At 41.4% G+C, this 11,151-nt stretch overlaps 1 protein-coding gene and 1 long non-coding RNA gene across 3 annotated transcripts in view; both read left to right on the top strand.

Annotated features, from left to right (window-relative positions):
- Positions 1–160: 160 nt before the first annotated feature.
- The window catches only part of LOC103716142 (cis-3-alkyl-4-alkyloxetan-2-one decarboxylase), a 39,130-nt gene continuing 28,139 nt past the window's right edge, over positions 161–11,151 (top strand). Inside the window, exons 1-5 of one of the 2 annotated variants that reach the window (XM_039129942.1) lie at positions 161–387; positions 497–551; positions 669–724; positions 3,140–3,240; positions 3,417–3,486. In XM_039129942.1, coding sequence (XP_038985870.1) covers positions 271–387; positions 497–551; positions 669–724; positions 3,140–3,240; positions 3,417–3,486 — 399 coding nt within the window. In that variant the 5' untranslated portion in view covers positions 161–270. Of the gene's footprint in view, positions 388–496; positions 552–668; positions 725–3,131; positions 3,241–3,416; positions 3,487–11,151 lie in introns of those variants that run through there. The other variant, XM_039129943.1, reaches the window with a different exon arrangement.
- On the top strand, positions 8,029–8,250 carry LOC120111873. The gene is made up of 2 exons (XR_005513275.1): positions 8,029–8,070; positions 8,159–8,250. It is a non-coding gene; the product is annotated as an uncharacterized LOC120111873 (long non-coding RNA).

Below are 11,151 nucleotides of genomic sequence, written 5' to 3'. Positions count from 1 at the left end.
GTCGCATTTGCCCGTTAGTTGTTGCACTTGCCAAACGGTATTTATTTACTGGTTATTTTCTGGGCATCCGCTCTGATCCGACGGATGTAATGTTTATTACCGCCGGTTAAATTCCCGGGAGGATTTTCCCGCGAAAAAGGAACACAGGGAGGCTTGGAGAAGCGAGGGCCAGAGAAACCCTATCCCTCTCCCTCCAAATACAAAATAGAAATCCCTTACCCTAACCCTAGCCATGAAATCCTCCCACCGATTGGCTCTTCTCCATCCCCCATGGCTGTCCCAGCTAGCGCTTCCACCATCTGCTCTCTTCCTCGATCCCTTCCCAATTCCCGATACCGACGGCAGACGCTTCGATTTAGGTGCATGTCGAGCCCTAGCGGCGAGGAGGTACTCCACTTTGATTTTAATGAGCAGGATTTGGTTCTTGTTTTCTATGGATTGGCATTTAATCAATCGCCTGAACTGATGGGAATCTTGTGATTGGATCCTCCCTCAGGAGTATTTGGTGGACGCGCCAGTCTCGATTGGAGATGGGTTTTCTTTCAGTGGAGGTTTTGTTTCTTTCACTTTTATGGTTTTTGATTTGATAGGATAAAGAAAAGAAGGCAATTTTGAGTGTCTGAGAGTGTTGATAATTTAATTCTGGAGATGCATGGTGATTGGAACAGGAAAATATTCAGATGGACCTAGTCGATCCGATGAATGGTTTGCTCAGGGGAAAATGGTAATTTCTGATCCCGTTTCTGTTTCTTGAATAAATTGTTAACCAAGAACCAGGAAACGTTTGGAATTTTATTCTATTGAAAAAGCAAGCCACTTTGACTGACCATCTGCATTGTTATATGTATATGACTATGTGATATTATGCCTCTTCTCATACTTATTGTGGGTTTGCAAAGATGGTCAAATTTGAAATCTGGGGGCTAAGAATCATGAACAACACCAAGATTAGATTGTACGGTGATTATATTAGTCTTATAAATAATAAAAATGGAATGTTTAAATGGGATAAATTGAGGACCTGTTTGGTATTGTTCTTGTTTTTCTGTTTTCGTTTTCCTACAAAGAAGTGAAATATCACCTGAAGATTGTTGCTGAAGGTAGCATTTGCAGGGAATTTCTGCTATTCCTTGTTTTTATTTTCACTTTTTTTTGAAAGCAATAGATCTTTGCTGCCAAAATCTCTAAACAATTTACAAATAATCTGAAAAGAAAAGGCTTTCATCCTACATATTGGTTCAGTCTAGTTCAGTTTTCTTCTTGGATTTTTGAAAGCACAGAAAACAAAAGCAACACCAAAGGGGCCCTAACTTTACTGAACTTAGTTTATGAAATCACGAGAATGACGAAAATAGATGGTTGCCTTGATGAATGCAGATTTGTGTGTGTCATGTGCCATTATCTTAATAAATGACAATTACATCCTGCATTCACGATGTGTCACACATACATTGTAAGGGTACCAGTCCCAAGAATTTCTTTTGATAACCTTTGTTTTTCTTGAAAATCTTGATATACAAGAATTCCAACATATGAACTGACCTATTTAATTCTTACAAAACAATTCAAATTGAGGGATTTCCACCGCCTTCTAAAACTAGTTTCAACAATGCCATAAATAAATTATAACTTGAGCCCTAGAGAATGTATGAAGTATGAACTATGAATCACTTATATTACAAGTTTGCTTCTTTCAACGAGATCAGGGGCTAAGAGAAAAAGGCAACCAAAATTGGAACCAGGGGGGCACCTTTTCTTAAATTTTTTTCCAGTTTTCAACAAGGTTTGAAGAGCCAACTATGCCGCAGTATGTACAGTCCTATACTGTGTATGTACAGCATAATATAATGGTCAGGGTCAACAAACTACGAGTAGACACAGGAGCATACCATGGTACTTACCATGCTTAAATGTGGTTGGTACATCCCCACACTGTGATACTTCAATCTAGGGGTCCTATCTGGTCGAGCTGGGTCCTGGTTTAAATAAACCCAGACCCATACCCATTGGGATTTTGGGTCTAACTTTTTTGCCATACCCAGTGCATTGAAGGATCGAGTCAGGTCTAGGTTCGAGAAGTAAAAGTGTGCATCAGGTTCGAGTCAGATGGGGATCAGGTCTGGGTATCCATCAGGTATCAAACACAATTTCTTGAAGAGTTAATCAAGCTAAAACAATCCGTGCTTGAATAAGTTATCAATGAATCGTCCAATACATGCTGCAAAAATTAAATCATGAAAACAAGTACTTGATAGTTAACTGTATAACAATGATTGACTAGAAGTTATAAGATACACCTAAAGTCAAGTATCAACACTCAAACATGTCCTAACATGCCATTACTTTTTATTTTTCTACCCCCTATTAATTATAGAATTGAAGGATACATAAATAAAATTAGCATTTTATATGTATATATGTATGTATGAATGAGCTGGGTAATTATGGGGGTTAAGGTCGGGTTGGGTCTAAAATTCTCAAATCCAGACCAACCTCAAAGTTTCAACCAATCTAACTTTGGACCATATCCAACCCATTCATCATTCGGTCTGTGTGGGGTCCAGCTCAGGGTTGGGTTGGGTACTGGGTTTGTAGGTTGGATTGACAATCCTACTTCAAACCTTGCTTGTCAGGAAAATCCAAAATAAGTTTTCATGATCGTGTAGAAAGTTTTCTCAACAATACAGTCATAGTCATAAAATAGAGGAGAACAAGGCCTCTTTTTCGTGTATAAGTCAATTATTGTATTATTTCAATGACTAAATTCAATATTATTCAATTACAAAGGGCATTCTAGAAGCCTAAGCTCTTTTCTTGAAAATCTACCAGCCATATGTTGAAGTTGAAGGTTTATGAAAACAAGTTAGTCATTGACCACTCTAAAGCCGTAAGAAAAGATGTTATGATGCTATAAATCCCTTGAGAGCTGCACCTCCTCCTGTCCTCCCTCTTTTATGTGAACACAATATATAGAGTTTCAATGTACTTTTGGGCATAAATATTCATGCCCACATCTTTGCAAAACTTTTTTGGTAATTGAATCTTTGCAAAACTTTTTATCACCTCATCTATTTCACCTTTATATGCTGGCATCGCTATTTTTGAGTCCCATGATGATATTCTAACCTCAGTGTTTTAGATCAAAGCTCATCCTGTATATGGAGGCAAAGGGAAAGCAAAGGATCCAATATTTGGTCTTACAATGGGTGCTGGTTCGCAATCCCCAGCCGATGTTTTCAGGTGAATTCAGCGATCTGTGTGATTAAGAAGCTATCAGCTTATTTGGAGTACTCAGGAAACCTGCAAGCCTGGAGTCCTGGTATTTTGAAGCCATAGGCCTCCATGTTAGGCTAAGCTTTCAATACATCTATCCCATGGTTTTTCTTGTCATGAATATGGTGTTTTTTTCTCTTTAGATGGTTCTGCATCGAGAAGGGAAGCTCTGCAAATCCTTTGGTCATTTTAATTCATGGTTTTCCGTCACAAGTAAGGTTCTTGGTATTTATAATGGTTTTACAGAACATCCAATACACTTTTAGTAATGTTTCTGGATTCTTGCAAATGAATGCCATTTTAGTTGTATCGCTATTTATATTCATGGTAATCTTGGACCTAGTTAAAATTTTGGGTTTTTTTTTGGAATAAATGAGGAAGAAACAATGTATGGCACAATATCCTATGACTATGTGTTAGATTCACAATTAAGATTGAGGAGATTATCATCAATTCAATACAATACATAACTGACTCTAGATCTTGTCATGTCCAGGTTTACTAACTGAATTTGAGGGAAGTAAATGCAATATGGCAGAACAATTTCCATAAGAAATGAACCTTTGGGAGATGTTTTTTAGAATCTTTGTTTTTGGAGTAATATGTTTATGATGGTTCAATGCAATTATAGAAATAAATGATTGAAAAATTTTCATGAATTGTACTTGTTGCTGTTTTGTTGGTTCACTGAAAGAAATGAGCGTATAAAAGATAGGGAAGAAACCTCTTCAGATGCTAAGTTGTCTTCTATACAAATAATGCTAGATAGGGTTGCAAATGAATCAAGCTGCTTGTGAATATCTCCAGATTTTCTGACTCAGAAGCTTGTTCAGGCTTGAGCATCAACTAAATAAATCAAGCTCAATGTAATCGCAAGCTAAATTATTTAGAAACAAGCTTGAGCAACACCAAGTTGGATCCTCTTGGGCTCGTAAATAGTTGAAGTATTTGACATTCTTATAGTTAAATTCTTGTAAAACTTTAGAAAGAGAACGCTTGTGAAGCTTTTTTTTACCCTAAACCACTCATAAAGAATCACAAACAGTAAAAAAAGAAAGTGAGATATGACTAAGAATTATAGTCATTAAATAGTATAAGAAATGTGATATTTTTAGAATATTGAGAGATATGAATGCTGCTTTACCTTAATAAAGAAGCCTAGTTAAGCTTATGAACATGATCAAACTCAATAATTTAACTTGTTTTATAGCACAAAATTTACAGAAATTAAGTAAATCAAGTGTGAACTGCCTGGTAGACAGCTTAGATCAGTTTGTTTGCAGCTCTAGTGTTGGATGGTTGCAGTTCTTACATAAGGGAAAGAAGGTGGGGCTTTATGAGAAGAACAAAAAACAGAGAAAGTGACTTAATAGGCTTCTCTGAGGATTTAGAATTTATCTATATAATGCTTTCTCACAAGAAAGAGAAAAAGAAAAAAGAATAGAAGAAAAGCAAAGGCAACTCAGAATATAGAATGCAAATAAGTTGGATCCCTAAATTTTGGTTTCTTTTTGCAAGGAGATCTGGAATCTGGCTCATGTTTCCTAATTAACACATCTTTCTTTGAGAAAAAAGTTTTTCCTAAGGATGCTTGTAAACAAGAGGTAGCATTTTTAGTTAACAAAGGTGGTAAGTCTTGCTTGGGTGCCAATCCACGGTAACAATTAGGTCTCACATGGTCTGCCTCTTTCATGAAATGGGTGTAAGCAAGGAAAGCCGTACCGGTCCGTACCGGCCGGTACGGGCCGGTACAAACCGGTCCGGTGCTTGACCGGTACCGGAGAGCGATGAAAACCGGTATATCCGGTTTTCATCTGTGTACCGGCCGGTACGGGTGGTTTTTTTTTTTTTTTACGAAACCACAGCTTCGCGCTGTGGTTTCAAAAACCACGCGCGGCGCGTGGTCAAAAACCACGCGCGGCGCGTGGTTTTAAGGGAGAAGTGGCCCGTGGGCCACTTCTTTCAATTTTTTTTTTTTTTTTTGGGGAACCACAGCGAGGCGCTGTGGTTCCCAAAACCACCGCGGCGCGTGGTTTCAAAAACCACGCGCCGCGCGTGGTTTTAAGAAGGAAGTGGCCAACCGGCCACTTCTTTCAAAGAAAAAAAAAAATAAAAAATTGCTGTGGCCGACAGGCCACAGCTTTCTCCCTTTTTTTAATGGGAAAAGGAGTGGCCTCGGCCACTCCTTCCCATTAAAAACCAAGAAAGTGGCCGACCGGCCACTTCTTTCCGTACCAATTTAACGATATTAAGCTGGGATTTTCTGTTAATCTGGGATTAACAGCACGATCTTAAGCCTCTCGTTCGGTTATAAAAACCGAACGAGGCTCACTTCTTTCCCAAACAATTTGAGGTTGAGGCTTGAGAGGTTCTAGTTAAGGTGCGGAGACGGAAAGATTTGAGAGATAGCGAGGAGGAGGTCCTGCCCAAAAAATCCAGCGGAGACTATTTAAGGTGCGGTTTTTTTATCCTATATTATTTTATTAATTTTGTTAATAATTTACTTAAAAAAATAGTTTATAAATTACTTAAATAATAAGATAATGCAAAAATTTACTTTATTAGCTTAATTTTTTGATAAGTTGTCCTTTTATGATAGAAATGGGTTCTATTTAAGGTGCGGAGACGGAAAGATTTGAGAGATAGCGAGGAGGAGGTCCTGCCCAAAAAATCCAGCGGAGACTATTTAAGGTGCGGTTTTTTTATCCTATATTATTTCATTAATTTTGTTAATAATTTACTTAAAAAAATAGTTTATAAATTACTTAAATAATAAGATAATGCAAAAATTTACTTTATTAGCTTAATTTTTTGATAAGTTGTCCTTTTATGATAGAAATGGAGCCATCAAGAAAAACGAACCCTGCAAAGCGTGATATTGGCTGGTCTTATGGGCGAAGACTTGGAAGTGAGGGGCAACGACACCAGTTTCAATGCAAGTTTTGCGACAAGGTTTTCAAGGGAGGAGGGGTAACCAGGTTGAAGCAACACTTAGCCGGAAATTCCGGTGAGGTTGCTACGTGCCGAAATTGTCCTAACGAGATTCGTGTGCTGATGAGGCAGAATCTTGCTGAGGCCAAAGAAGCGAAGGAGATGGCTTCCAAGAAGAGGACGGAGGTCGATTGCCAAGCGGCAGAGCCACCTTCCTATCACTCTAGGGAGCCAGAGGAGGTCGAGGATCTAGATGAGGAGGAGGCAGATATTCAGGCGGCCATGCATGCAAGCCTGGATGATCAGTGGCAGCAGGAGGAGGTGGCCAGGCATAGGGCTCGATTTGGGCCCTCTGCATACGAGTCGGGCGGCGGTTCTCGAAGCACTAGACAAGATCCAGAGTTCTTGAGGACAACTTCAGTAAGGGAGGGCGTCGGCAAAGAACGTGGCCGGATTGCATCTATGCTGGGTGGTTTTGGTAGCCGAAAGAAGTCATCTAGAGGAGTTGCAGAAGGAGCGACAATTCATGATGTAGATCCGCATGCTCTCCCCAGTAGAGATTCAAGGCAGCAGAGGGTAGACACAATGTGGATGAAGGATAAGAAGAAAACTATGTGGCGAGCTATTGGATCCTGGTTTCACTTCAGCCACATCCCAGCGAATGTGGCAGACAATACATACTACAGGTCTGCCATTGCCGCCATACAAGCTGCCGGTCCCGGTGTAGCTCCTCCAGGCCCGAAGGATATATACGGTGAGCTTCTTGACAACAATAAGGAGGAGCTGGAGAATTGGATTGACTCCTACAAGAGCAAGTGGCCCATATATGGACTAACCATCATGTGCGATGGTTGGACCGGTCCGACCAGGCGGAGCATCATCAACTTCCTGACATACTGTGATGCTAAGACCTTCTTCCACAAGTCGATTGATGCTTCGGCTTCTGTGCACAACACCTCGTACATGCTGAAACTTATGGAGGATGTGATTGATCTGGTAGGAGAGGAGAATGTCGTGCAGGTCGTCACTGATAATGGGCCGCAATATAAGGCTGCCGGGCAAGTCTTGATGAAGCGGCGGCCACATATTTTCTGGACCCCATGTGCTGCACATTGTATCGATCTTATGTTGATGGACATTGGAAAGATCCGTAGGGTGCAACAAACGGTGGAGACAGCTCAACGCATTACGAGGTATATTTATAACCATAACTGGATTCTTTCATTGATGAGAAAGTATGCAGGGGGAGAGATTCTGAGACCAGGAGTCACACGGTTTGCTACCAACTTCATCGCACTTGATAGCATACTCGAGAAGAGAGGAGCCCTACGTCAGATGTTTGCCAGTCCGGAGTGGTATGATAGTAGATATTCTTATGTCGGCACTGAAGGGAGCAAGATAGAAGACTTGGTGACGAGACAGCCATTCTGGCAGCGGGCTACTACAATAGTCAAGGCTATCAAACCATTATATGAAGTGCTGCGGGCCGTAGATAGCGAGATCTACCCCCAGATGGGGTTTTTGTATCACATGATGGTCAAGGCAAAGGATCAGATTATGGAGGCAGATCCAGCACATGGCCGGTCATACATCAACATCATTGAGCAATGGTGGGGAGCGCAAATGGGTACGGAATTACATCTAGCAGGTAAACTAAGATATAATTATAGTGACAATTATAGTGATGGATATAATTATATAATTATGCTAAGATAGTCTCGTATATGTGCAGCATACTACCTAAACCCCCGGTTTCAGTACAGCATAGATGGAATTGGTATGGATGAAACACTTCTGGATGCTTTGCGTAATGTGATTTACAAGATGGAGGCAGATCCAGAAAAAGCGGCCCTATGTCTTGAAGAGGTAATTATGATTTAGTAATTACTAGCATGTGTAAGTATATCAGCATCTTCAATTATTAACATGGTTTTCTTATGCTTATTTTTCACAGAGCAAATTATTTAGAGAGGGCAGCTACAGTTTTGGCCAACGAGCGGCTGTCGTCAGCAAACACAATATGAATCCAGGTACGTGACACATCAGCAAAACATTCACCTGGTGTTACTTAGTTACTATTATGGAACTATCATATATGTAATCTTCATAAATATTTTTGCAGCTGAATGGTGGGTGCATTTTGGCGGATCCGCGAGAAATCTAAAGCGGATAGCTATCCGGATCCTCTCCCAAACAGTCTCCTCTAGTGGATGTGAGCGCAATTGGTCCACCTTCGCCCTTATCCACAGCAAACAAAGAAACCGTTTGACGCAAAAGCGCCTCAACGACCTTGTTTATGTGCATTACAATTTGCGGTTGAGGCTAAAGTGCATCCAGGAGGAAGTGGAGCTCAAGTATACAGATCCGATTTACGGGTCCTTCACCGCTGATGACGATGATCCACTACTCGGCTGGCTTGTAGGCCAGCAGCAGGAGCCCGAGCTTGACGAGCCAGGATCGCCTCCACGACCAGCTACCTTCATAGCCACCGAAGCTGGGGTCGATCCAGAGCAATGGGCTGAGCGCAATATTCCACGCACTCCCAGAGCTGATCAGCCGCAGGCACAGGGGAGCCAGACAGAGAGGGCCAGGAAAGGAAAACAAAGAATCCCAATGGAGAGTGTCGAGGAAGAGACTTGGACTAGTAGCGATGAAGGTTCTGGTGGTGATGGATCTTCTAGCCATGGAGGGAGCGGAGGACAGTATGGTACTCATGAGACACAGACGGAGGGTGGTCTTTATTTCACCGGTGAGTCCCAATTTATGGGTGCTACACAGGATACGGACCACGGTCGACCACCTGATAGAGATCGTGAGGATATTATTGGATATAGAAGACGGGCTCCTCGAGGTCGTTCAGGAAGACAGGATACGACTGCAGATCCGAGGACATACGGATACGGATTCTATTATCCACAGCCTCAGCCTGACGAATACGGATATGGTGCATTGGATTTTGCTTCCGCCATATTTGGATGGGCCCCTACACAATCAGAGGACACCTCTCAGAGCCAGAGCGTGAGCGAGAGATCCGACAGTTCTTATAACCTGGCGCGTGTTCCTTCTGATTGGGTTGATTTGCCTCCTCCTGATTATACTTATGATCCAGATATCTACGAGAGCCATCGGCACTCGTCCCGATTTTAGATATCCTAGAGTACTTTAAATGTATGTAAATGATTGTATCTTAATTCGAAGATATTTTATGTGTATGATTTTATCATTTCGAACGGGAGGAAAACATAACATGCAATCATGCATCATATATGTTTCAAATTTCAACCCTAAATTTAAATATGAAAATATCAAAAATCATGAAAAAAGTAATAAAAAACATCAATTTTCATTTAATTTAAGATCCAACAGAGACAACATTAAAAAAAAAAAAGTCTGGCTCGCGGAGCCCGGCCGGTACCGTACCGGTCCGGCCGGCGACCGGTACGCCGGACCGGACCGGTACGGCGGACCTTGGGTGTAAGGATGAAATACTTTGTTTTTTCAAGACGGTCATATATTTACCATGTGAGTCAAAATCTAACAAATCCTTATCTTTCTATTTATATATTCTTTGTTTCAAATTGTTCCCTATTTTCAGCAATTTTTAACAGAAAACAATGACGAGAAATATTTGTTCATAGTTTTTAACAAACATTTCCTAGATTTGTAAATTTGATGATATTTAAAAATGACGAACATAATCTTTCTTAAAGAATTTAGCCACTGGATGGAGAAATAATTTAAATAATTAACCTGCCCATTGTTTTTCTTTGAATCAACACCAGAACGATATTACCTTAGATATTGCAAAATCTAGGTTTGGTCTTATTGAACAAGAACAAAACACATACACACACATACGCCAAAAAAAAAAAAGGTCTAGATCAAGGTCCGCCGTACCGGTCCGGTCCGGCGTACCGGTCGCCGGCCGGACCGGTACGGTACCAGTCCGGACCGGTACGGTACCGGCCGGGCTCCGCGAGCCAGACTTTTTTTTTTTTAATGTTGTCTCTGTTGGATCTTAAATTAAATGAAAATTGATGTTTTTTTATTACTTTTTTCATGATTTTTGATATTTTCATATTTAAATTTAGGGTTGAAATTTGAAACATATATGATGCATGATTGCATGTTATGTTTTCCTCCCGTTCGAAATGATAAAATCATACACATAAAATATCTTCGAATTAAGATACAATCATTTACATACATTTAAAGTACTCTAGGATATCTAAAATCGGGACGAGTGCCGATGGCTCTCGTAGATATCTGGATCATAAGTATAATCAGGAGGAGGCAAATCAACCCAATCAGAAGGAACACGCGCCAGGTTATAAGAACTGTCGGATCTCTCGCTCACGCTCTGGCTCTGAGAGGTGTCCTCTGATTGTGTAGGGGCCCATCCAAATATGGCGGAAGCAAAATCCAATGCACCATATCCGTATTCGTCAGGCTGAGGCTGTGGATAATAGAATCCGTATCCGTATGTCCTCGGATCTGCAGTCGTATCCTGTCTTCCTGAACGACCTCGAGGAGCCCGTCTTCTATATCCAATAATATCCTCACGATCTCTATCAGGTGGTCGACCGTGGTCCGTATCCTGTGTAGCACCCATAAATTGGGACTCACCGGTGAAATAAAGACCACCCTCCGTCTGTGTCTCATGAGTACCATACTGTCCTCCGCTCCCTCCATGGCTAGAAGATCCATCACCACCAGAACCTTCATCGCTACTAGTCCAAGTCTCTTCCTCGACACTCTCCATTGGGATTCTTTGTTTTCCTTTCCTGGCCCTCTCTGTCTGGCTCCCCTGTGCCTGCGGCTGATCAGCTCTGGGAGTGCGTGGAATATTGCGCTCAGCCCATTGCTCTGGATCGACCCCAGCTTCGGTGGCTATGAAGGTAGCTGGTCGTGGAGGCGATCCTGGCTCGTCAAGCTCGGGCTCCTGCT

The sequence above is a fragment of the Phoenix dactylifera genome, chromosome 9 (assembly GCF_009389715.1).
Source record: "Phoenix dactylifera cultivar Barhee BC4 chromosome 9, palm_55x_up_171113_PBpolish2nd_filt_p, whole genome shotgun sequence".
Classification (NCBI taxonomy): domain Eukaryota; kingdom Viridiplantae; phylum Streptophyta; class Magnoliopsida; order Arecales; family Arecaceae; genus Phoenix; species Phoenix dactylifera.
This window is presented reverse-complemented; position numbering and strand designations above follow the sequence as displayed.